This window comes from Xiphophorus maculatus, chromosome 4 (genome assembly GCF_002775205.1).
Source record: "Xiphophorus maculatus strain JP 163 A chromosome 4, X_maculatus-5.0-male, whole genome shotgun sequence".
Taxonomy (NCBI): Eukaryota; Metazoa; Chordata; class Actinopteri; order Cyprinodontiformes; family Poeciliidae; genus Xiphophorus; species Xiphophorus maculatus.
In genome coordinates, this window is record NC_036446.1 from 25,072,521 (window position 1) to 25,100,202 (window position 27,682).

Here is a 27,682-nt window from a genome sequence, read left to right on the forward strand (position 1 = left end):
TTTGGTCCAAACCAGCGGGCTTCTCGACACTGGACGGACTTGACCGAACTCTGAAAGATGTCAATTTTGCCTTTCACTCCCCCCATCGTCAAAAGACTTCTGGGCTGGAAGAAGGGAGAGCAGAACGGCCAGGAGGAGAAGTGGTGCGAGAAGGCGGTTAAAAGTCTTGTGAAGAAGCTGAAGAAGACGGGGCAGCTGGAGGAGTTGGAGAAAGCCATCACCACGCAGAACATCAACACGAAATGCATCACCATACCGAGGTAAGGGGGGGTGGGGGTTAAGGAGACGGGTTGTGGGGCTGTTGACCGTAAAGTTAGAGAGTCGGCTTTCAACATTTAATAACAGGTTCGTTGCAGAAAATGCAGGCTTTTCTCTGCAGCCTAAGCGAGCTTTTCCACTTTGAACGGCACTTCTTGTGAGAGAAGTTGACGTCTCCAGCTCCTTTCTCGAGTCGATATTTCAAACTCTTTGCTTCCTCTGCGTTTAACAAACATCAACATGGAGGCTGCAGGGGAGCTAACAGTGCTCTGTGTTTGCAGAGCTTGTGGGCTCTTTGTGTGTCAGTGTAATGCAATCATATGCAGAGTGTACCTTCATTAAACTGAAACTGATCCCAGTTTTGCCTTCTGACATAAACCGTGTTGCCCAAACACGTTTTAGTGTGTGCATAACCGGCCAATAGGACACATGCAATGCAAAAAGCACTGATGTAGTCCAAGTTATATAACTTGGCCTTAATCTGGGACGCTTTCTAGCGTTGCTAGTGCGTAGGCGAGTCTGTGGAGATGATTTTATCTTCTCTCCTTTCAGCGTCTCCCTGCAGCTATTTGTCTGTCAATACATCATTTATAATAAATAATAGGTGAAGTCAGATTACTGCTGCTGGTGGTTCAGTAACAGGTTATAAATCCCCCTACTGCAAAGGCTGCCACAGCCATATATTATCGCTCAGAGTTATGCAAAGCATGACACATCATCTCCCAGAAGCATGCCAAAATGTACAAATATATAGTTTTCATAATCACACTGTTTTAGTTTAGTTACATGGGCCACATGGATTGGGGTAAATCCTGGGTTTTTCTTTTTTTTGCTATTACGATGTAAGTTATAATAACAAACATAAGTCAGCACAGGTTTTTTGGGGGGTTTAATCACCGCTGCAGACAGTGTACAGCCTCACAAACACTCCAATTATAACTTCCCCATTAATTTACCTCACCAATTATGTTAAGTACTGCGACTGAGCAAACAGAACACAATAATCATTGTGTTCAGTGGTATTTTTTTTTTCCTGGTGCCCAAGTAAATCAACTATTCCTACTATAATATTAGTGTTTTGGGCTTGCAGATATCATCAGTTAATTTATTGTTGCTGCTGCAGGATAACAAATTGTTAGGTATATTACCAACAATGCAATGTTGCTCACCTGTAGTTGCAATTGGATGAGCAACAACGAGTGAATAATTCTAATAATAATAATGATAATAATTGTTCAAGGTCACACCAGATGAGTTAAAAGGAAATTACAAATTGAGGCCAAAGCTTAAGTCTTATTCATTTCAGTTTCCATTTTGTTCACAGTGTTGAGGAAAGCAGAGCTTCTTTCAATCTCAAGATGTTCTAATGTCAGAAAACATTACATTCTTTAAGTATATGTTTTGCTAAAACAGACACCCATAAGGTTTGGAATAACTGTTTCATTTCGTATGACACCAAACCAAGTGAAGGGATCTATAGATGAAGGCTGAGAAGGGCACTAGTGCTGCTCAGAAAGTTACAGAAAGGCATGACCAGGCCTTTCTCCGTAATAACGCTGTGTCTACAGGCTGAGTAAATTTAGAGACTTTCACCACCCTCACATGCTGAATGAAGTCCGTAAAGACGCTTCCAAAAGCATCCGACAGTACGGGTTTTACCACATTGCTTATGTTTACGAAGGGAGTATTAAAACAGTTAGGAAACACTAATACAATACACATTTTATGTTTTTGCTTAATGAGACACCCATAAACACAAAATAACCATATATGTATTAATGTAATCTCAAACTTTGTTTCAAGCTTTGTTGAAATATTAAGTTGAACTGCAGATAATTAAAATGAGAAAGTCAAGCTTTGACTCTAACCTGCATCTTCTCAAGGATTTGTGTTTCTTTTAAGGTCTCCTTGTAATTTTTTAAATTATTGTAAAAAAATAAAAAAATAAAAAAAAGTCCAAACCTTAGCTCAGGTCTATAAAATCTGGTTTGCCTGGGTGGGCTGCTCTTTTAGGTTTAATAGCATACTGTGTCAGATGAAATCCGAAGCTCTAATAGGGCACTCCTACATTCTCGGCCACCACAAGTGTGCATATCCCAGCTACCAGAAGCCTGTGCCAGCCTTCTGAGCTAAGCCTACCCAAAAAGTTAAACAACGTCCGCTATGGTCCAGGTTTCATGTTTCCTAATGCTAATGCGGAGAGGAAGAGGCAGCGTGCATTACGATGACCTCAGACCAGAGCCAACTGTCACTTTGGGCCAACAGGGTCCTGGAGAACTGCTGTTTCTATTAATTCCCCAAGCCGTGGCATGCTGACAGCAGCTGCCTGCGTGTTCAGGCCTGTCCACGGGGAGGCCAGCTCCTGTATCTCTGACACATGAACTTTGTGTTGAGGCCGATGTGCTTTGTGATGGTTTCTCAGTGATGCTGAGTGCGGAAGTAAGCTGGCGCTGCGTATCGATTGGGTCAATAGCTGTATCAGGTGGTGGAATAGCAGAGCACGTATCACATATCATCACAGGGAAGTGAAACATTTAAAGGAACAAGATGCGGAATACGACGGAAGATGTTTCACTGGTTTAGTCGTTTTCTGTCACATTCACCAATCAGTGATTAGTTTTAACTTTTTGACTTAATGATTCGTCTGTCTTCAACCAGCAACTAGAGTATCAATGTGGGTGATTATTATAGGCCTATGTAAAAATACATAGGCCTATCTCAATAAGCAATAAACCAATTAATAAAATTTCCATTTGCATAATTTATTGTGTTTCACTTTTCTCTTGTTTTCTACTAAAGACTGCATAACCAAAGTTTTCAATCTGGTGCTTTGGTCATGGCTAGCTCTTTTTTGAAGGACATTTTTGTTTACGGAGACTTCATAATTAATTTTATTTGTTGATTCTGTTGTTTTATTTTTATTTTTTGTATATTTAAAATGTTGTCCAGTTCCAGTGTCAAATGTTCATTAGAATTTAAAGTTTATCTATCTTTGAGAATGTGTTCTTGCATTATTATGCCATTACCATTATATTACTTTAAAATGGTCTCAAAACAACAATATTATCACTTACCAAAATAACCTCTGCGATAATTTATCATCCAGCTAATTTGTTACAGTGACAGGCCTATTAATAGGTTTACATAAGAGATAAGGCACTCATGGTATCTTACTTTGATTTAAAGCTGGAACACAGTGCTTCAGACTTTGACTAAATCTTGCACAGGGGCGCTTCCTTTCTTGCTTTTTACATTATTTGAGTCTTGACAGTGGGCATTTTTACTTTTTTAAGAGATCATAGGAAAAAAAAAGTGAAAGCCAAAGCTCTTAACAAGTTCAAGTCTTACTCACTGGGGATGGAGTAATGTTGGCATTGTGGGGTTCTTCCTACTCTCCCTCCCGCTTTACTCTGTTTCTCCTCTTGATTTGAAAACATGTCTAAGTAACAGAAGTACGTTTGAAAAATGTGTCAGTCCATGGTAATCTGCTTCTTTATCATGATTTAGGATTAAATGTGACTAATGTCTTCCTCCTGCTGTTCATTAGCTAAAGCACTGATTCACAAACACACGTTACACGTGCTGCTGAGTATTTGTAAATCGGATGCAGATGGAAATTTGACCCAAACTTTGTTGGACTAGTCAGCAGCTGGTTGATGTTGATCCTGTATCTGCTTTTTAAATCTAAACATGTTGGCTTCTTTTAGCTCTGGTTTTGATTTTTGTCTAAGTTTAAACTTGGAAGATGAGGATCATTTTTTTCTCCAAATCAAACCACAGTGTTTTCCTAACTTTGGCTGGGGAGTTGTTGTAGTTTTGACTTCTCACCTTTTCATAACCCTCATGGTGTTACTTTTGGGTTTAAACCTGTCTAAACATCACCACTGTGAAATTACTGTTTTGGAGCAGTCAAACATTTTTAATTCATACAGCGAAACAGCATCATCATATGCACTGATTGGGTTTTATTGCCTAATACAGATTTTTAGGATTTTCTTTGAGGTCCTTTTTAGAAAATGTTATAACTCATTTAAGTTTGATTTGCTTCAACTCAACAATTGAATAGCAAACATTTACTATAAGTAAAAAAAAAGTGCTGCAAAATTGTGCTGGAAATGAAAGATTTCAAAAAGGCAGAGCTTTTAGTTTGGTTGAATTTAAGCCAGAAGGGAAACAAATCCAACATGTCTAAGTTCAACTATTAAGGATGGCAGAAATGGACTTAAATTTTCTCTAATTTATTATTTTTGGCTGCAAATGTATTTCTGCTTATAGGGAAAAAGCAAACAAACAAGGACTTAATGTTTTTGGGTGAATTCAGACATTTTGTTCAAGTGTTTTGGGGTTTAGAAATTGCCAGATAGTAGCACTGACGACTTGGACACCTCCCTCGTTAAGTAATTCAGTTTTACTTTTATAAGGCGTGCAATATTTTCATTTATTGACTATAGTCAATGTTTGACATATATGTTTATATGACATATATGTCATATAAACACCAGAGGAAATAAAATGTTACAAGCCAAACTATACTTTTAATCGGATCATCTTTACAATAGATCATAGTCTTGCCATATTTTCCCCCTGATAACAATAAGTGGTAGAATCATTTCTCATCCATATTAACTATTCCTTCTGATATCTGTCATTGGTTGATTCATTGGTTTATCACTCATCATAACAATACATTATCCTATAAGGTTATGAAGTTAAAATAGATACCTAGAAAGTTTGAAGTTTGCAGAAACTCTTGATTACAAAGCACAGATCAGACTCATTGGTGAAGTGGTTCTTTCTAAATTGTTCCACCCTGGTACTAAATTGTTAATGGGGTGGGCAGTTTGTGGATCTGGCAGCAGCTTATTACAGCAGGACTGGTGTTTTAAGCATTTTAAAGAAAGTTATCCGTTTTCAAGGAGCCTGTGGGAGCAGATTCCTTACTTCTACCTCGCTGAACTTAGTTTGGGTTTAGCCCCTCAGGCTTCACTGAGCGTTTGTTGTGTTTGTATATGTTTATCCTGGCAACAAGTGTGTGCAGTCTGATTCACATGGCTGCATGTCAGGACAGGAGGGAGATGAAGGAGGTGAAGACTAGGAAGACTAAAGGAGTAAAACCGATGAGTACATCTGTGAGAGAGATGAAAGTTGACCAGAGAAGTGAGAGACTTTTTTCCATAAACAGTGTCTGCACACCATTAAAAAGTCTTAAATACATATAGTTAAAATTGAAACCTTAAAATGGTCTTAAATTTATAAAAAAATAAAAAAAAGTAAGTTGGCCTTGAATAAGTTAATCATAGATATTACATTTTGTCATAGAAAGACTATTTACTTTTGTATATAGGTAAAAGTTTGAGCTGAGGCTATTGCTAGCTTTGCTGAAAAACCTTTGCTTATCAGCTAGCTTTTTTTGTGTCTATATTTTTTGTGACGATGTTTGTCTTTGCCACTGGCTCACATAAAACCTTGGCACTTTTATATAAAATATGCAACTTGTTTTTGTTTGTCTTAAATTTCAGTTGGTGAAACCTGCAGAAACCCTGATGTCACTGTTTACTGGTCAAATGTGCCTCTGCCGCCATGTTTCTTTACTTGTTGGTCCATTTGTTAATTTCTTGATTTATGAATGACACTATCTCTTTAAAACCAAGTTGGGGTTACTAAGTAGCCCTGATCGACCCAGAGGAAATTGTACAAATCTTGCGGATAAGTAGATTTTTCTGTGTCAAGGAATAATGTTGCAGAAAGCACCGTCTGCTATGTTTGTGGTTATTATCTTTGATGCTGATTCAGACGGGGAACAAGCGAAAGCATGTAAGCAATTTACGTGGAATGCAGAGTCCTGACGAGCAGCTGGGGATTCCCATGGTTCCGAATGGCGCTGGAGGGGCCTGCGCATCCTTAGAACCGGGAAAACGTGGATTTTAACTGTCCGAGATGAGACAGTGGGGATCGTCAGGTGAAAATAGTGCAAAGAATATATGAGGAAAGGGTTGAGTTAGGGACATGAAAGAGAACCGTAGAGCATAAAGCCGTGTGGGTTCGGATGAAGTAGACAGAAGCAGTCTGCTTGGCAGCAGGCAGTGCCTCGGATTTCCAGCTTATCAGACGGAGTCTGTGGCTGGAGCGGTTTGCGTGCAAAGAGAAATTAAGCGACTGATAGCCGAGGTAAAACTGGTTTGTTTTCCAACTAGATGGCAGGTTGACATGAAAAGAAGTGTGTTTGCGTGTGTCTGGGTGACTACTATTAAATACACACAAGACACACACAAACACACACACTGTGGCTATTGAAACGAGGAGACAACACATAAACCTTCACCGCTTCATAGTCTGGATGCCTAAATGGCTGATGCTTATTAACTGTGCAACACTTGTCCTTTAAAAGGCTGCTGCCTTTGTCCACAAGGTAACTTTGTGATTTTCATTTGCGCATCATGACGTTTGGAGAATATGTTAGTTATCCAGCTGGAAGCAACGTCTAAGGAATGTTGTCGGTTCAAGCTTCTGCAGAGAAAACATTTCATCCAATCTCTATTTTAACACTTAAAACACATTATTGCCGTGCAATATTTCATGATGTAGAAATCAACCCACAGCTTGACCTTTTTGGTTGCTTCAAGCCTCAGTCACTGGATAACAAGTCATTTTGGCATTGTGGTATTGACCCACAGTTCCTCTCTGTTTCCTCTGTTCCTGCTTTCAGCATCCTTTCTTCTCGTCCCCTTTAATTTAAGGTCAACACAATAAAAAGGAGAAGTTTGCTGCATTACAAGCTGAAGAAAATAAGATGCTTTTTAACTTGAAAAAGTCTTAAATTGCTTCGGTGTTCACATACCATTACGGGTGTCAAATCTGACTTTAAAATAAACTTTATTGTTGTTGTTGTTGCTTTATAATGAATAATATTGTTGTGATTTATCAATTTACTTTACAACAAAATGTTCAAGCATAGGTTTGGTAAAAGTAGTCAATTCCTCTACCTTACCCAAGCACTTTCAGTAAACACTTGCCAAGATTTCAGGTCAAGTCTCACACCTGAGTCATCCAAGACGGCAATGTTTGATGTAGACGTAGTGTGCGACAGGTCATGGAGAGTTTACGTGTGTTTGTCTGCCTCGTCTGCGCGCGGCTCGCTGCTCTGATGATGACGGTGATCTGTTGGCCTTTTCAGTCTGATTTAGGATTTCTTCCATTGTTTGATTTGCTTGACAGCCGGCAGATATGGCTCTGAGTCAGAAGAGATGCATAAACTGTCTGTGTTTTTGCTTCTAAAGTTTATTTCAAGTAATTAAATCGCACTCAAGCATCCTTGTATGGCTGCAGCAACTCCAATCTATTTTCTTGTGGCTGTTTTTTGGTGCACTGATGTTTAAATGTGGGTAGACTTATTTCCTTGTGTTATTTCAATACAGACAAAATTATCTGAAAAAAACGTTTATTGGAATTTGTTTGGTAAACATGTGTGAAATCTGATTTACTAAGAACATTTAGAGTAATTTTTTTGTGATTGTACATGCTTCCGTGTGTAGGCGTGTGTCTGTGTGTGTGCATGCATGGGGTTAGTCAGCTCAGAGGAATGCTCTCTTGGCCTGCTGGGGTTTTGAGGAGGGCGTGGGCTGCTGTTTGGTTTGCGGCTTGAAACCATGGGTGGAGGGGTTAGAGACAACTCTGCCTCGACTTGGCCCTGGCCGTCTCACTATCTGCGGGGGAGTGCACATGCATGAGGCAGAAGCACGCACGCACACGCACACACACACACACACACACCCCACACGCGTGCAGTCACAAACACACAGACGCGTTCAGGAGACAACAAATGCGCCTTTGTGCTCCACTGGCTGCTACTGCAGCAGCAGAACTTGCAGGACTACAGCTGGATATGCGTTAAAAAAACAAAGTTTTAAAGGAGAAAGAAAGTTTAGAATGAGACAGGGTTGAACAATAAATAGATTTTATTAATTAATCAAATGTTTGGTTTTTTGAAGATTTAATTTTTGAAAAATCTGGACACCCGAAGCCGCTTGACATCTTGCTTGACAAGCGCTTTTTATATTAAGTTCTGTTAATATTACTTTGAATTCAGGGCAACATAATGTCAGAATATTTGAACAATTGTAAGATTTTTCCAAGGAATAAAAATCTCACAATTTTTATTCATTCGCCAGCTTCATTAGGAGAATGAAGTTGTAATTTTATGAGAACTTAATAATTCATCTTTTAACATGCTTTTTTTTATATTAACACACATTTTTCTCATAATTTTAAGACTTCTTTTTTCTTGTAAAATTGCATCTATAATTTCCTAATATTAGGACTGCATTTTCATAATTAAACAAAACATTTCTGGCCCTAATACTCTTGTCGTAAAACTCACAGAAGGGATAATTGAAATAAAAACCACTTTTTCAGAATTATTTTTTGGACATTTCCTTTTTAGAAGAGAAAGCAAGCGAAAAAGAAAAATCTGTTGAAATTGGATGTGCTATGAAAAAAATCGCAAAAGTAATGTTTTTTAAGTCATATTGCACCCACCTTAGAAACGGATCATTTTAGGAATAGATTGTCGGAAGAGGCTCGTAAATGTAGCTGGGAGTCGACAATAGGAGCCATCTTTCACTGAAGATGAGATAGCGGGTCAACACTAGCCTGAAACCTCTGCAGACAGATCAATGCAGAACTGCTGGCATTAATATTTGATGGAAAGATGTTTAAAAAGCCCAGTTTTGTTAAACTGAAATGTTTTTTTAAGGTGAGAGCAGCACTTCTCTGTGAGTAAAAGACCTGGAAGCGTAAGTAAAGCTGAGAGCTTCCTATGCACTTAACGATCAAGGACATCCATTAGCTGGAAAGAAGAGTCGAGACGTGAATGAGTTTTAGTTGAGAGGAGGTCACTTGTGATTAGTTTGGTATTTTGGTGTAGAATTACTTTTTAGTGCAGCAGAAAGAATAGTCAGAATGAAGCAATTTGTTCTTTTAGTAGGTCAATGTGTTTGACTTATTTTTTCTGGACTTCTGGGAACCTGGGGCTGCTCTGGTTTCCTCCCGCAGCTCTGCAGCCTGCAGGCTGGGTGGAGTAGGGTTTATTCTCAGAGGTCCATGAAGGTGAACAGGCCGGTGTGTGTGTCATTCATATAATCAACATCGGCTGAGGTCTAGTTCCTTGCTTGTAATTAGATCAGTGTTACTTTTACCCCACATCGGACAGATTAGGAATTTAATCTTATTTTGCCATCTAAAGGCAACTTTTCTACTTTTATGCATGCTAGACATACAAGATCTGAACATCTGAGCTGTATCAGTAAAAACTAAATATTAGCTGTTCGAATAAATGAATGTGGAATATTTGAGAGATTGATTGACTGATGACGAGTTTCATTTAAACTGGGAGTCGGATCTTGGATTGACATTACGCCCAATTGACTTGTCTTGCTGTTCCTGTCCAGTCTGTCTCCTAACAGTCTTGGCATGCTTTAGCCGGGCAAAAGCAGCGGAAGACCAAACTATCTGCCATCCCTATCCGCAAATATTAAACTGAGGCTTCAGTTTGCACAGGCTAAACAAAACTGGACAATTACAGATTGGAAAACCATTCCCTGATCAAATGAAAGCTGATTTTCAGCAGCAGCATTCAGGATTCGGTGGAAATAACATGAAAGCTTTGCTCCATCAGTGGTTCATACTGGTGGTGCAGCTGTAGCTGTATGTTGTGAGCACACTTTGTAACAAGCATTTGAATTCCCAAGTCACATTCCTAACTTCTGGCTTTCTGGTTGATTTGACCAACTTGAATCTTTTAAATCAGATAAATGGAGCATCTTATTCTACTAGTCCAACAAGAACTGTTACGATTTTCTGTTGTTAACTTATTGATTGTCAAAATTGTTCTTCTTTTATTGTATAATTAACTGCTTCATCCATTCATTCAGATATAGGCACTCCTGATTCAGATTAATTAAGTCCTGGCATTCTCTTCACATCTCAGTTAGCTCAGGAAATACTCTGTCTACGATGTAAGCTGTGCAGCAAAGTAAGGAAATGCTTGCTTTTATCAGCAAACATTAAAACAAGTAAAAAAATATGCAAAATTCTCGATTTTAAATCACTATGTCAAGCGATATTTGTGACAAGTCATGGGAAAGAAATATCAGCTGAGTAGTTGATATTAATTTGCAACAAAGTCTTTTTTTGGGGGGTGTATTCACACCAACCCTTTTTAGTCCACTTTAGTCTAATGCCAGCTTGTTTGTCTATAAACTCAGACTTGTATGGGTAGGTGTGAATGCCCAGTCGAACTAAAGTGGACCTAAAAAAGGTAACTCTGGTCCTCCTAAAAACGTAGGTCTTGGTTCGGTTGAAGTGAGCGGTGGCACTTTTCAAAAGCATATGTGGATGCAAGCGGACCGGAAACCGCTTCAAAAGCAGGAAGCGGACTGTAGCGCAGGGCATTCTTGGTAAATACAACCAAAACAAATGCCAGAATCTAGTGCTGGAGAAATGGCGTGCGGTCTTTACCAAAGACAAAAGAGAAATCTTCTAACTGATAAAATCTGATGCCACTCCATTTTTGTTTAGCTTTCATGAAGAAGGAAGTTGCTCTGCTCATTTCCTTCAGTAGTTCTTGGTGCAGCGCCACCACAGGCAAGGGGGTAAGCAGGTTTTTCATAGTGTTTTGTTCTTTTGACACAGTCTGAAAGCGAACCACACCAGCTGAAATGTAACAATGGTTGCAATTTTGGTCCCCAACTGAACCGAGTCTACCGAACCGTACGGCGTGAAAACACCGATAGGTATTTCTGAACTCTAACGTTGTGCTGTACTTCGCAGTGGGAGTTGCTGACTGAATGTGGATAATGCATCACTTCAACTGAAGGAACAAACATTAAGTATTGGGAACCAGTGGACATGGCTCCACCATTTCCAGCTGGAGGGATAAAACTTAATGTCTCTGCCATCTGTATGGAAAGATGTATGATTTGTATCCTCAATATAGCTAAGTAATTTATCATTTTGTTCAGATATTCTGCTCAGCTCATTGACCGTTAGCAGTAAAACAAATGGTTCCCTGCCCTCCTCTGCCTCCCCGGGTTTTGCGTCCAGACTGTTATTTGTAGTCTAGCCTTGCTGATCGTCTGTCTGCTGGTTTTGTGTTTCACATTCAGGCCTCCTTCACTAGTCCCAGCACACTATGATATCACCTATGTGCCACAGTCAAACTTTTCTCTCAGTCTACAGTTGTCCCTTTACTCTCCCACCCAAATCCCCCTTTGTTAGAAAAAGAGAAGTCTGATGGGTTTTCCAGAGAGAGTGGGTGGTGTGTTTGGAATATGTTTCTCTGCTTTCGTCTCACTGCCGCTGGAATGCTTTCCCCAGCCAAGGTTCCTGCACTTCCTTTTAGCAATGATGCTGATTGCTGCAGGTTAGTGGTGACAAAAAGGCTTTTTCTCCAAACTTTCTAATTGAAAATGTGATTTGAAAAGGAAAGGCCCTACATGTTGTTTCCAAAGCGCTCAGGTGACACTGGCATTCTAGACAAAACATCTTTCCGATCGTATGTCTGCACGATGAAGGGAGAGGTTGCTGTAACACGAATGTGTGTCTTATTTACCCAAGACAGAAAGAGGGTCTGACTCATTGCTCTGGGATATACAGTGGCAGTCAGAAGTTTACATACAGTCATTATCTGCAGGAATCTGCAGCCATAGTAATTTGGGACTTTTACTGATTTTATTAAACTGTTTTTTTGAGGATGAGATGATTAAGTTGAGATGAATTTTAAAAAATCAATATATGTATGAAGCTGTCTGTGCCAGGAAGCCAAAACGTTTATGCTAACTTAACTATTGTTACCAAACAGAGTCGTTGAATTTTACTGTCAAAATTATGACAATCCACTGCTCCGTCAGAAACAACCAATCAGAACCAGGAGGAGGATCTTACCACTGTCAATCACCTTCATGTGCGCTTTTTAACAAATATGTAAAAAAAACAAACAAAAATAAAACATTTTTTTTGTACATACTGCTGCATTAAATTCCAACTTGTGTCCACTTCTATTTCTTTTTTTAAACATTTTTTTATTGTGTTGTATAGTTCCACCCAGTCATAGGAAGTGCATCATTAAAAAAATATGAAAGTCATGATGACTTCTTTAATGTGACAGATTATGCTACTGAATTATATTCAGATGGCTAAGTAAACATATTTCATAATGTTCATTAGCAGATCTTGCACATGATAACATGTTGAAGACGGTTCAGAAAGTTCTCTATGATATTTGTAGAGATCCAGGTGACATTACATGCACTGTGTTAGTGAAGAGATTTTATCTCTGGCATTATTTGTTATTGTTGTGATCCTGCTTTGTGATGAAGTTGCCATTACTCATGTGCACACTTTGGAAAAACCTGTTTACACATCCACTACTTCTAATGGTTACAAGGTAGATATGATGCTAAAATACAATTAAAAGAATAACTTTGATTATCCTAGAAGAGTAAAGGAGAAGACTAACAATTTCAGAGAGCCTGACAGTGGAGACACTGCTAATTCCTATATTTAACATTTTATGAAGGATGTTAATGAATATATATTTCGGGTGAAGTTTTCTGATGGATCGAGCTTTGCAGGGTTAAACTTTCAGTCAAATAGGAGTCAGTTTATCTTCACTAATATGATTCAGAGTTTCCCCCAGGTTTTACTTGTGCCCCCCAACAGGCTTTTTAAAATGTTTGCATTTTTTTAAGATGTTATAGTTGGTGTTCAGGTGTTAATCTTTCAATAACACATTATTATCAAGTGATATTTTCAAATTTCCTGTCAACTTCAAACAGCGGCCCGTTGTGTTTTTTAACTCAAAAACACAACGGGCCGCTGGATGAATGACTGCTCTACCACCGAACCGTCGGGCTTAGCATATTTTCTGGGGGAATCCTTGAGATTGTTATTAGCAAATGGAGGTTCAAACGGAGAGACTTTTCAGAGAACACGATTGTTGCGAAATAACCGCTGAAGTGTTTTGAACATCAGAGATGAGTTTAGTTTATCGGACCCAGGCAGTCATTTCATGATTTATCATTTCACATCGCTGAGAAAACCTCTCTGAATTGCAGCTCTGTGGGTCATAACTTGACCGACTAATCAAAGACACATAAAATTCACAAAAGACACTCCAGCTTCCTACCCCCACCCTCGCCCTCAGTCGGGGGACAGACGGCGCACTCTGGAGGTGGGGGTCAGTCACAGACACTCTGAGCTGCCCTGAGCTGTTCAGACTTATTGTCCCTCACCCCCACTTCCACTCCCCTCCACCTCCTGTTGTTGCCCATCACCCTTTTTGCTCTTATGGGGCAGAATGTGACTAGTAGTGATGTTCATGTGATTGTAACAGTTTTAAAAATCAATTTTACCCTTTGAACTACATACATTTTGTTCAGATTGAGCCCTGAAAGACGGCAGAAAAGTTGCGGATCAGAGTTTGTCACCAGGTCCTCTGTGATCTTTCAGGGATCTGAGAATAACATTTGTGCATGCAGCTTGGCAGAGTTGTAAAACGAAAACCTATGTTAAAAGGTCCAAGCCCACAGGGAGGTGTGTTTTTCAGGCGACTGCCAACCCGAACACATGAACGCCGTGTTTCTATGTTTTGCCTCTGAGCACAACTGAGCAGCCCCCCCCCTCTCACTCCGCCGTCCCTCATTTCCAGCTTAGTGAAGCTCAATCTGCTCTGTCTGAGTCTGCTCAGTGTGTCAGCCAAAAACATGAAAAATGTATCCCTCCTCTAATCTTTATACGTCTGCATATTTATTTTCTGTTTTATTTTTTAAGAACTCCTTGAAATTGATGAGTTTCATATTTGTTAATTAATAAAAACAGTCCTAGTTATTTTATGTCACTCTCACCATTCACACAAACATGTAAATGTTAATGGACTGTGAGGTCAGGTTGACCCTCAGCTTCAGGTCATGAAGCACACATACAATGGCTTAGTTTTCCCTCTGGCAACAAATCTATATCAATTTGCTGCTTTCTGCATTTTGGGCATCAATTTTGCTCTCTCTCTGTCTCTTTTGACAGCAGCATCAGAGCTCCAGCTCTTGTTCTCTCAAAAAAGGGAATCAGGATGCTCTAAAGGAGAACTGACACTTGTATGGGCTTCCGGGCTTCGTTTCTCGTTTCAGTACAAGGTTCTGTGCAGGGTACAAATTTAGAAGTTTTGAAAACTATGAAACTATTAATCAAAATTCTCCAAAGGACATTTTTAGTTTCTTTATTTTTCCTTTCTTAAACAGAATCTGAATGCCTAACTCTAAGTCTAGAGAACTGTGTATTGTTTATATCTATTTGCAAGAATTATGCTTAATATTTCTTATCATTTGTAGCTTTGTTATTTAGTCCAGTTTCTGAAGAGTCTTGAGACTCTGCAGTTCTTAAACACAGTCGGTACATTACCACTGGTCAAAAGCATCAACATGTGCAAAACTTGCATTAAAGTCTAGAAGTTGTTTAATAAAGCAAGTTAATGGATCCAGTGTTAACATCTTTAAGTTGGAGTTTGTTGGATGCAGCGATTCCTTTGTAATCCTGTGTGATATCCTGAAGACACATAAAACTAATCTCTACTCCAGTCTCAGATTCTATCTCATTGTTTCTAAAGATATTGTCTAATTGACAACATACTGCTCCATTCCTTCACAAAGTCAGACCTGGCTAGCACTCTGCGTTTAATTACATAATATTCAGTCACTGGTGTATCAGGTGTCTACAGGACAACAGGTCACATGACACCACAGACAGGAAACTGCAACAACCAACACAGTCTTTCATTTGAGTATCAGTGCTATGGTTGAAAAGAAAAAGATTTTTAAGTAAAATCCACATTATTTAGAAATGAACAAAAATGTTCACGGCCTTGATTTTTTTTCCAGGGTCAAATTACGACTGGGTGGCTTGCTGACTGTGTAAAATCACAGACATGGTAACAGGAAGAATTGTTTTCCTTTTGAACCATTTCATGGCACGAGAGGCCGTCATTGACAGCAATCAGACTGAGGATGGTCAGCGAGAGGAAGGGGGTAGACATGCAGAAAATGTCCCAAGGTTGAGAATTGAACCCCAAATGGTTGCCTTTGCACATGGGACGTCCATGGAATAGAAAATTGATTTTGGTCAGTGACCTCAATCATTTAAAAATACAGTGATCAGGAAAAGCTGAATCTTGGGATTGGATCAATACATTCCTACAATGTCTGCTGCCTAACAATGCTTTCATTGTCTATATCCATCTGGATTCCACACAAATGATTATAAAGTGAGTCGTCTCTTGATCTGATAACCTTGTTTTGTTTGTGTTTGGGGGCTTTATACCTTTGCCCTGGAAATCTTGAGTCTGAAAAACATACAAGCACACACAACAGAGCCCAGCAGGGAATTTGGGCTCACTGCCACCCCCCTTTGCTTTCCCTTTTTGACATAGCTGGCAAACAGGGAGCCTTAAATCATCCTAAACTGTTTTGCAGGATCTGAATCTGTCTCACTCTCTAAACAACAGAAGTGATTAATACTGTGCTGGAGGTGTTTCTCAACCATGTCCCATTCAGCCTGTAATTATATTGTGTCTGTGGCTTCTGGTTGAATCAAACTAACCAACATATAAGAGGGTAAAGTGGCTGTGCAGAGTAAGCAGCTGGACTCTTCAAGTTTATGGTTTCCTGTGTCTGCTGGACATACCTGAGTTTACTCTGTTCATGCTTTCAAGGGGTTATAAAGACATCTCTGCCGATCAGCGCCAGCAGCTCAAATGCTAAATTTGAAAGACTGTCTGCACACAACTAATAAAAGTAAACAAAAATGGGATATTGTTGTTTTTGTGCCCTGCAAACTTAACTACTGCTAGGCCCAGAAAACTCTCCTTGATCAGCACAGATCCAACACATTTAGTAATGACATCAGATCAACACTGTGTGACTAATGTTTTTATCATAACAGAGCGAGAGCAGCTTAAAACATGACTTAACACCTCTTCTTTCCCCTTTAGGATTTTCAGAAGGTTTGAGTTTTTGATTAAATTTTTTCTTCACTGTCCTTTATACATGTTTTCTCTCGTGTCATGGTGAAATTTGAGAAACCCTCTTGAAAGCCGTCTTATATCTCCATTTTCTGATTGAAGTAAATTATTTTTATAAGCTGTTACAGACTCGACTGACCATGTTGATAGATATGGTTTGAAATAAACTTCCAGAGGTACGAAAAGGCCTGGAACTCTGTTGCAATCGGTCATAAACAACACAAGATTATGAAATCTAGCGAAAGGAAGCAGACTCAGTTATTCATCAAAAAAATATGCCAAACAGGATCACTGAAATAGAAAAGAGGAACAGCAGTCACAAGAGTATTCAAATTAACACTAAAAAAGTGTATTTTTTACTAAATCTTTTTTTTTTTTTTTTTTTTTTTTTGCAATTTGTTACCAATTTATTTGAACAGTTTTGCAAAGGAAACTTTTAATGCAGAGTTTTGCACTTGAATTCAGAGGGTATTTTACCAACTCTGTGAAAGTTTACAGATTGTACTTTGCGGAGCAGCAACATTTATCACTTTTGTTGAACGTCTACCACAAACTGTAATCCAAAGCCAAACTCTGCACTGAGCTGAGTTGTTTGTCGTTAAGGTTCCGTGAGCAGAGAGCAGCCATATTGTCAGCCAGACTGTCTTATCTACCACATGCTAGACAGAGGAAACTCCTGGTGTTGCTATCGTGATCCCAGAAAACATTTTCTCACTGCTTCCTCTGCTGCATCAAACACACAGCAGTTCTGGCACATACACACAAGAGAGAGAGATAAATTAAGGTATTGTTGTCTTTTGGTGTAAATTCATCACCAAGGTGACCAAAAAAGCAGCCATAGTTAATTTAGTGACTGCATGGTTCGATTCCTTTTTTTTAAAATTGCTTCCCATAATGTCCTACTCCAGGACTTAGTTGTAAAAATCAGAACTCATTCAGTCTCTAGTTATATTTATTTGAGAGCATATTTTTAGCTAAAGCTCCACAGACACACATCTTTTAAAGCACTGTTAAAAAACACACAGTGTGAGTAAAAGCTTTTGCCATGAAAAATAAAACTCAACTTGCCTGTTACAGCATGGATTAAGTAGAAGTTGCCAAGCTTTGAGTAGAAAGACAGAAAATGTCCTGGTCTTTGTTTTGAGCTGATATTTGTTCCTATAAAAAGGTTTTAGTTAAAGCCATTGACCCTTGGTCATAGTTAGTCTGCAGTGGGTGAGACAGTGACATGGATGCGGTCGTTGACTCTTGCATAACATGACGAGCTTAGCGGCTATTTCATTTATTTATATTTTCTGCCACAGGTCATTGTGCTCAAAAGGAAGAGGCTGTATGAACCTATTGTGTCGAACAACAGCCCGATGCTATCTGCTGACCTAAATCCTTCTGCCAGTAGCCTTTTATCCCAGATGAGGGCAGATGTTTTACAAGACAATGAAATTCTTGTTATCCATACTGTAATCTCATTTCCACTCTTTTATTATTAGACACTACGTCACATGAAATGTACTGAGAGCCCGTGCTCTCATCAGGGGTAGGTCATTTTAGAGTGCTAAGCACCAATTCAAGACTGGTGTTTGCTTTGTTTAAAATGACAAACGTTTGCTTTATCTGGCACTTTAGTGGACTTTACAAGCTTTATCTACGAGATGGGAGGAAGAAATATATTTCAATCCACTGTGAGTAAGAGGAATAATTGTCATCTGAATCAACTTTATTGCTTTTCTAGGAGGAGGCCAGGGGTTAAGGGTAGAGGATTCAAAGATCATAACACAGCAGAAGCAACATCCAGTTTCTATACACCACTAATCTGGAACAAACTCCCAGAAAACTGCAAAACCTCCGAAACACTGAGTTTCTTTAAGTCGAGGCTAAAACCCCATCTGTTTAGATTTGCCTTCGATTAGTAGAATTGATCATCATATTTAATGTGTAGTTGCTTGATGACTTTGACAAAATGTAACAGTTATTGCTTGTTTCAAGCTTGGTGCTTATGATGTAAAGCACTTTGCTGAAATGTGCTATACAAATAAACTTAACAAATCACACTCTTCCATATAACGAGAAGTAGATATGATTGGATTTGATATTTTCTTACCTCTTTATTACTCTTATTGGTCTTGAGTCATTCTGTAGGAGTTTTTAATCGACTGTACGGCTTGTTTTTATTTGGGGGGGCAGTTCAATAGCGCTCCTTTTAGACCCCCCGACAACAAAAGCAGCCAAAGATTTGCTTTTCTTGTGAACGTTTTATCTGAATTTAGCTCTAAGCGTGCCGCGTCATTGACAGACTTCTTTTGCATCTCTCTGCAGGTCTCTGGATGGCCGCCTGCAGGTGTCCCACAGGAAGGGCCTGCCTCACGTCATCTACTGCCGGCTGTGGCGCTGGCCCGACCTGCAGTCTCACCACGAGCTGCGAGCCGTGGAGCTGTGCGAATATGCCTTCCACACGAAGAAGGACGAGGTGTGCGTCAACCCATACCACTACCAGAGAGTAGAGACGCCAGGTACGACTGCTAATCATAAAACAGACCTGTGTTATGAGACCGTGCTATGCAACCACTTTATTTTAAATTTTTCATATATTCTTAATGCAACTCTCGCTATGTTCTGATCTGCATGTTTCTCCTTTTATGTCTCAGTCCTCCCGCCGGTGCTGGTGCCCAGACACACAGAAATCCCCAGCGAGTTCCCACCACTGGACGACTACAGCCATTCAATCCCTGAAAACACCAATTTCCCTGCTGGCATTGAGCCCCAGAGCAACTACATACCAGGTATCAGCGAGCTTCCAAAGTTGACTCACACCAAAGGCGGGTTTATGGTCTGTCTACACAAGCTTGTAAGATTCAGTTTGAGGCAATCTGAGGAATTTCTTGAGTAGCCGATTCCCGAAGAAGAAGTCTTTTAGAACATTTTACGTACACGAGGCATTAGTAGCGTTTCTACCATAAATTTTTAGCACATTTGAAAAGCTGTGATTACAACACCTTGTTGAGATCTTTAATTTGAGACAGAAAAGTGCAAGGGAACCTAGGTGCAGGGAGAAACCTCCTTTAGTTTAATCTCTGTAAACATCCTCAACAGGAAGTTGCTCGTTTGATTTTTAGAGGTTTAGTTAATTGAGATTAGCTCTGTTTGCTTCTGAGATTATTTATTTTTTTTACTCTGTCGTAATTCACTTAGAAGATCTGTGCTGTTCATGATTGTCTGAGCGAAGAGGCAGAATGCATTACGTTGTAGCTTCTTCACCTCATCTCTGTTGAACTTTAGCTGCAAAGTTAACAAAACTGTTAATTAAGAACATAAATTAAATCTATTCGTCTTGATTTATAAGGAATGACTATCCAGAAAAATGTTTCCATCTTCTGTTAACTTTTGAATGAAATGCATTAATACCTCTGCAGTCATACATCAACCTGTTCTCCTGTGTCTCAGAAACGCCGCCGCCGGGCTACCTCAGTGAAGATGGAGAGACCAGCGATCACCAGATGACACACAGCATGGACACAAGCTCCCCAAACCTGTCACCTAACCCTGTTTCACCCACACACAGTAACCTCGGTGAGAACCGTCTGTCTGTGTGTGTGTCTTTGTGTTAGTGTTTCATACCCCCCCCTTTGGGAATTGTTTTGGTAAGAGGAAATGAGGTGATGAAAGAGTCCTTTGTCTTTCACGCCCACCATGTGAGCAGTTGCACAGACCAAGGCAGTGTTTGGTCCACAGTGAAGATACCCGATGTTTATTCTGTCGTGATGAGAAAACATCTGGGAGACTGCCTTACTACTTGATTTGGCAGGACACGTTGAAGCTTTCAGAGACTGCTCCGCATTGCAATTTTACCAGAAATAGTTGACTTCACTGAAAACAATCAAGGATGAGCCTGTAATCTTACTTTTCTTGTCTCTGGCATCCCATCTGTGACGGTTGAGTTTCCTCGCTTTGTTTGGACAAAGTCTCTGGGAAGCAGCGTATGACTCAGGTTTTTTCTTCTCCGTCTGCAGGCAGCTAGAGCCATTTTTCAGGATGGCCGCACATCCTTAAAAAATTTTAAATACATATATCTAAAATTAAGACCTTAAAATTTCATGAATTGATTAAAGAAAATGCAAGTTGGCCTTAAGTACATTAATTACAGGTCTTATGTTTTGCATGGCTAGGTAATTTTTTTTCTTACGGAAATTTTCAATCAGGGAAAAGTTTGAGTTGCGTGCAGATCTTGTCACTCACCATGTCTCGAGGTGGTTAAGGCCAACAATAACAAGCTACTAATGTTAGCTAGCTATCTTTTAGCGTCTGTCATGCGTGAATGTGAATTCATTGGCAGGTGGCTAAATGCTAGTCCAGTCCATACGAGAATAAGTGCATTCTGTGCAAGCCAAGAATCACAAAAAGACCCCAGAAATGTCAGTTTTAGGCCCCTAAAAAGCTTTTCTTTTTTATGTGTATAAACTCTGAAATTTGAGTTGGTGGAATGTCCATGTTTCATTTGTCCACCTTCTTCCCTATCTTTTATCTCATTTCCTCTCTAAATTTGTTTAGCTGTCTGCCTGGCATTACTTTACAGTAAATAAAAGCTACAGTGTTTACTAAGCCCTCTTCCTCTGCGTCTGTCTCAGACCTCTACCCTGTGACGTACTGTGAGCCGGCTTTCTGGTGCTCCATCTCGTACTATGAGCTGAACCAGCGAGTAGGAGAGACTTTCCACGCCTCGCAGCCCTCGCTGACGGTGGACGGATTCACAGACCCCTCCAACTCCGAGCGATTCTGCCTGGGACTGCTGTCCAACGTCAACCGCAATGCAGCAGTGGAGCTAACACGCCGACACATAGGTGGGCCTCATCGCTCCCGTCTTAATCAGTCCAATATCTGCTGCCGCTGTTAATGTCACCATTACGTCTGTCTCTGTTCCCTCTAAGGTCGTGGCGTGCGGCTGTACTACATCGGAGGAGAAGTGTTTGCAGAGTGTCTCAGTGACAGCGCTATCTTCGTCCAGAGCCCCAATTGTAATCAGCGTTATGGTTGGCACCCCGCCACGGTCTGCAAGATCCCCCCAGGTGTGTGACAACTCCACAGAGTCTGTGGAAAAACTAAAGAGTGAATGGAGTGTGCTACAGAAAACCAGGAGGAGGTGGATGGGAAAATTCACTCGTCACAGATTAGATCACAGACAGCCATGAACCGTTCACAGGCTGGCTCTGCGTTTTTAATTGTTCCCAAAAAGTTCTGCAAAAGCCTGGAAATTGATTAAAGTGTTTTTCAGGTCTATTTAACAGATGTTTGGAAAGAATTTTAAATATGGAAAATTCTTTTGTTTCCTGGACCTCGTTACCAGTGCATTGTTTTGAAATTAAATTCGGTCCGTTTGTGCCTGCAACTAATGATTATTCTGACAATTAATGGATTAATTGGATAAAACAACAAACATTTTGCCAATTTTTCATTTAACCACTTTTATACAATATTAAAACTGTACTAATGATGCAGTTAACAAATAATTCAAATCTTGTACAGTTAGGGCTTAATTACTCTGATTATCTTGTTTTTTCCTAAAATAAACTTTTTAGAGTTTATTTTAACGATTAATCAACTACTAAATTAGTGGAAAATTCTTTCAGTAATCGATTCATTCTGATTCATCTAATTAGTCGTTTCAGTTCTACATCCGTCCATCTTTACACCATGTTTGTTTTGCACGTTCTCTGTTCAAAGTCTGACCACTGCAGAATTACTAGCCCCAAATTTATAGTGAAGCTTTAACATTTCTAATTGAAAAAGTAAGAAGTTTACACAGTTCTAATTGCAAATTGCCCTTTTCTAAAACACTTCTCAGTATCCATAACAAAGCTGAGAACACTGCAGCATCTCATTAGTGAAACAGTGATTAATCTAATCTAATTGTGTAAACTGGATGATGCAAAACAGATGTGGTGTGAACACATCACCCAGAGCAGCACGAATCCAAAAGACCCTATCAGGTTTCCTCTAGTTAAACAATATTTTCCGTTTCACTAGTGCCTGGCTTGAACCTGTATTTTTAAGTGTTTCTTGATACGTCAAAGCTGAACTTACTAGTTATTCATCTTACTGGTAAACAGAACACAGTCAGAAAAACAAAAGAATAAGTCAAAAGGAAAAATACTTGTCACTGCCAGTTTCATGCACAGGGTGGCTTCCCACATGCCAGCTTGTAATTATTTTCTGAATTTGAATCAAGCCAGCTGTAACCGCTCGGCCTTTGGCTGCTTTTGGTTCCTCGACGTAACTCGGCTTGTTGTTTGTCTCCAGGATGTAACTTGAAGATCTTCAACAACCAGGAGTTTGCAGCCCTGCTGGCTCAGTCGGTCAACCAGGGATTCGAGGCCGTCTACCAGCTCACCAGGATGTGCACCATCCGCATGAGCTTCGTCAAAGGCTGGGGAGCCGAATACAGGTGAACCCGAGTTTGACCGGCTGTTAAATTGTTTCTTGTTCGTCGAACTGAGATGTTGGAGCAGGATATTACAGAATTATAGGAGGGAATGCGGTTAGTGAGGTTCAGAACTGGTTAAATGTAGAATGTTATTATTTGCAATACTGCAATACCACCAAGTTTACAACCATATATTGATTTTACTAACTATATAAAATCCTGACCAGCAGATAGTATAGTAGCATCCTATTTTAGGGCCTTTCTTAGACTTTCACTACATGTGTAGGTTAAGTCACTTTATTCATACACTGAAAAGCATTCATAAACCATCAAGATCCCAAGTTTAATTGTGCAGATTTTGGTAGAATCTCCTAAAACTTCTGAAAAAGGTCAGTGAAACTCATCTATAATATCTGCATTTTTGCTAAAAATTGAAAAATTACTATTAAGGTAAAAGTTGCCCAAATGTTTAGCATTTTCTACGTTAGGCATTAAAGGCAGCAACAAAATACTTTGGATTATTAAAAATGAATACATGGACAGAAAATAGATTTTTTTTTTTCTTGAGTTAGAAAAGTTGCAATAAAACAAACTTATTGTGTTAACAGTTTAATCTTCATAGATAGAAATATTAGACTGGTTTTAATTACATTTCCCACTTTATTCTAAACAAACCTCATCTCTGTCCCTGGAGTTTTGACAGTCTTATGGCGATAGAGTACTGAAGTGATGAATCTTATTTATTATCTCAGCTCTGTAAATGCTGCAAAGCGAGGATTAACTCCCTCTTAGAGCCAGCCTATGTGTGTGTTTATGGGTGGAGGTGGGGGTGGGCGTGTGTGTGTGTGTGTGTGAGAACGGAGACAATAGGAACAGACTGTGAATCACGCCCCACAGTCCAGCCGCCCCCACTCACACACATCTGCTCACACTCTGGTGAATCCGGTGCATGACGTCACCAAGGTCTCGTCAATACAGCCAAACCCCTTGGTGGCACGCCCAACTATTTTTAAACACACACACACACGCCGACACATGTGCTATGTCAAAAAGAGATGTCAGACTTTCCCCTCCTTCGGTCCCCTCTCGTTTTTCCACACACCCTGACTCACTGATAGTGGGACGGATTGGTTGAACGTTGGCGCCGACAGAGACGGTTTCCACCAGGGAAAGACCTTGGTGCCGCGAGCGACTGCTCACCACTCGTGTTGTGACCAAACGCTGACATGTGGAGACACTTAAAAACAAGATTCAGGTTACATGATCAAGCAGGCCTGCCTTTCTCTCTCTGCCTCCTCCACACTCTCTGTTTTCACTGGTCATTCATTTTGAACCCTTCTGTCTCTTTTTGTTCCAGTTAAATTATTTTGGGGGGGGGAAAGCAACAACAATTCAAATAAATATTGGAAGGAAATTAGGAAAAAAAAAAAAAAACATGCAAAAATAATCAATTTCAGCATGAAGATCAAAAAAGTATTGAGCCGAAGAAAAAACTAAAGGAAAGCAATTCATAAAACACAACCAGAGCGAAATGCAAATGACAGGAAAAGGGAAATGACGCATGTGTCAGAGTTGTCACGTCTCTGCAGTGTCTTAACAGAGAGCCTTTTGGCTGAGTGAGGAAGCAGGTGTGGTTCTTGCAGCACTAATAGATCAAACTTTTATATAACGCACACACACGACAGATTATTGCGGCCGATCTTTTCTTTCTATGCTGAAGGCTTCTCCCACCTCACTCCTCTTGTTCCACTTTTTGGCTTGTGCTTTAAAGCACTGCTTTTAGTCTCTCCTCTCTCACTGAGAAAATATTTATTACTCCAGCCTTTAAAAATGTGTGTAAATCTACCTGAAGTGATGACTTACGCCTTTTTTTTTTGGCTACTTTTTCTTCTTTCAGTCATTCAGAAAAAGATCTAAATTTGTAAATAAGAAAACATCTGCATCAAGTTTTTTTTGTAGAGCATTTCCTGCTTTCAGTGTGACGTCTGTGATTCATAGCTGAAGCTCTGCGTAGGCTTTTAAGAAAATCATATCAAGCAACAGAAGCAGAAACAAGAAAGCAGAAACGAAGTAACAAAGGAAGTTTTCCGCAACATTATCGGAAGTGTCATCAACTGTTACGACGCAATCAGTGTGCATGGACTGTGGATCTGACTTTGAAGAGTGTTTCTGATTTCTGATTTGACAGAGTTACAGATGTTGAAATAGAGCTGAGGTGTGCTAGTTTTGTTGCCCCAAAGGCAGCATACAAGGTCTGGAAACACATTTTTGGTTATTGTGTTATTTCAGAATTTGTAAAACCAACAAATCATCAGACTCAAGAACTATTTAAGCAAGTTTAAACTCAGCACTTTGTATGTAAATCTCCAGAAATACATAAAAACAGCAGTAGAAAATATACAAATTTCTCTGCAGATTTGTAAAGGAAGACCTGAAGGAACCCCTGGTGTTCGGCCCAGAGCTCCGTTCATGCACTGATCCCAGCTTTTGTTACTTTGGGAATATGCAGCCATTCACTGGGGGGAAATAGATCATGTGTCTCTTTTTTATTTCTGCGCAGAACTGAATAAAACTCTCTAGATTTTATTTGTGAGGCTTCTTCCCCTTTGTGTCCCGCAGGCGGCAGACAGTGACCAGCACCCCCTGCTGGATCGAGCTGCACCTGAACGGCCCGCTGCAGTGGCTCGACAAGGTGCTCACTCAAATGGGCTCCCCAAACATTCGATGCTCCAGCGTCTCTTAGGGACGACCTTCGTCCACTCATTTCTCACAGGCCACGTCCGCAACCACCCCACCCCGCCTGCCCCTTCTCCTTAATCCCGACGTTGCATTCAGTCCCTCCTTTCATTCAGACACTCCTTGTTCCTCCCCCCACCTCCACACCTGCTGTCAGAAGCACTTTTTTTGAAACACTTTGTGTTTGTGGCAAAAAGGGGACGAAGTGCATTAAAGTCGTTAATAGGATCTCAACACATTGTCCGAGTTAATTTGATGGTAGTTTTCATCCGCAAGCCAGAAACTTTACATTTGTTTTGTTTTGTTGTTTTTCTTTCTTGCTTGATTGAAATGTGCTGTTCATATTTTTGTACAGATTTTAAATTGAACAGTAGATTTGATAAATAATTTTTATTATTTTATTATTATTATTATTGTGTCCCAAATAGGAAAAAAAAAAAAAAAAAAAGTAAGATCATGGCAAATACATTTCACTTGACTTTCTTGTTTTGGGGCATTTCTTAGATTATGAAGATTACTATAGATGTAAAACAATGAAACAGACTGAAAGTGATTTATTTAATACATAAGTTAGCACTGTCTGTAGGAATGTACTGCAAAGAGGGTAGAAGTGTTTGTTGCGGTTTTATGCATTCATTTCATGCTGCAGCTCTTATTCTGGGTAAGGAAACAAATAGATCTTTGGTGTAAATGACATCAAAAAAGAAAAAAAGGAGTCCGCTTTGCTAGTTTGAAGATTTACACCAGCACATAAAATTGTCAGTCAGATCACCAACAAATAAGCCAGATTCTGAAGGATTCATGAGGAGAGAACAGGAAGTAAAGCCCTTTAAAACATTACAGGAGTACTAAGAGATAGTGAATCTCACTAAAGGTCACCAGGAGGGAAAATGCACTTGTGTGTTTGAAAAAAGTCAAATAAAATCAATATTCCAGCATGTAGATATAGAGATTAGGTGTTGAACATGTGTTACTTTCAGGAAGCCTCTCCACTTTGCAGAATATGTTTGCATCATTTTCGATTGTACATGTAATGTGTACCGAAACGGGACTTGAAAATACCGCGCATTGTATTCTTCACACTTTTCAATGACAGAACTGCACACTCGTAAGTGTGATGTGAATACTCTGCAGAAAGCTTTGATGTGTTCAGAGAGCAGGAAGAGGCCTCTGCTTTGTTAGCGATTTAGCTTTGGTCGTATTTTTAGCCACGCTGACTTTTTGCACATTCAAGCCTGGAGAAAAACAGAAACATCTGAATCATAAATAACGGAAAAGAGAAGTTAACCGACTCGTGTGGATCTCAATTTATTTTTGCAAATATTATGTTTTGTTTTTTTTTTTCTGGAAGATTAGCCCAAGTCCAAGTTATGCGTTGGAGGATAGAAAACACTGCAGGCAGGTCTGGGTTGTAGTTTCTTTTCTTCTTTTTTTTAACATGTTAACATGAGGCAGATTTGTTTTAAGCTTTTTATAAAGGGAAACATGCAGCAGCAGCAGCGTGTAAATAACAGTAGTGTCTTAATTGATTTTTATATATATATTATGATTTTCAGGTCTCTGTACATATACAACGTGAAGGTGTTCAATTGTGACCATTAACCTTCACAATGTTGATGGATTTAGAAGCAGGAGAACAATTTTTTTTTAAAAAAAAGGAAAACTTGGTAAAAAGCTGTTGCTAAATTATAAAAACAGTCGGGGCTTTGAACCCATTTTCTTTCACCCACCCACTCAAGTGGAAGTGGATCGATTTCCTTCTGGTTCTATAACACTAGACAAAGACTCAGTGGGCGTGCATGAACAATATGTTGTTTTTTTTTCTGTCTTTATTTACATGAACCTGGCCCTTGATGTTAATGGCTATTCTGAAACAGAAGAAAACACAGCGACCCAGTGCCATTACACATACGCGGGCCGATCCTGAGCGATCATTTTTAATCGTGTAAATTTTCAAAGTGTTGGGTTGTTTCAGAAACAGTAGCATCTACCAGTCTGAAACAAGCCAGCTCTCCGTACAGCTTCTCGTGTCCTTGAACGCAGCAGTCCTGATTCTGTTGGGATCTTAAAACCCTTGCGGTTGATGTAATTGCCCTGCAGGGAATGTTTTAAAAGCAAATTTGTCCTTTTTTTTTTATACACTCTGAAGGTTATAGCTGTCGTGTTTGTTTCTTCCATTTCAAAGTTTCTGTTGTAATCATTAGTGGCAG

The 27,682-nt window shown here is 39.6% G+C and overlaps 1 protein-coding gene across 1 annotated transcript; it reads left to right on the forward strand.

The window, feature by feature from the left end:
• Nucleotides 1–57: 57 nt before the first annotated feature.
• On the forward strand, nucleotides 58–27,682 carry LOC102235393 (mothers against decapentaplegic homolog 3). The gene is made up of 8 exons (XM_005799759.3): nucleotides 58–260; nucleotides 18,638–18,831; nucleotides 18,967–19,101; nucleotides 19,763–19,888; nucleotides 20,944–21,156; nucleotides 21,244–21,381; nucleotides 22,613–22,757; nucleotides 25,356–27,682. Exons 1-8 carry the CDS (start codon nucleotides 58–60, stop codon nucleotides 25,477–25,479), a joined length of 1,278 nt encoding a protein of 425 aa, XP_005799816.1. The 3' UTR covers nucleotides 25,480–27,682.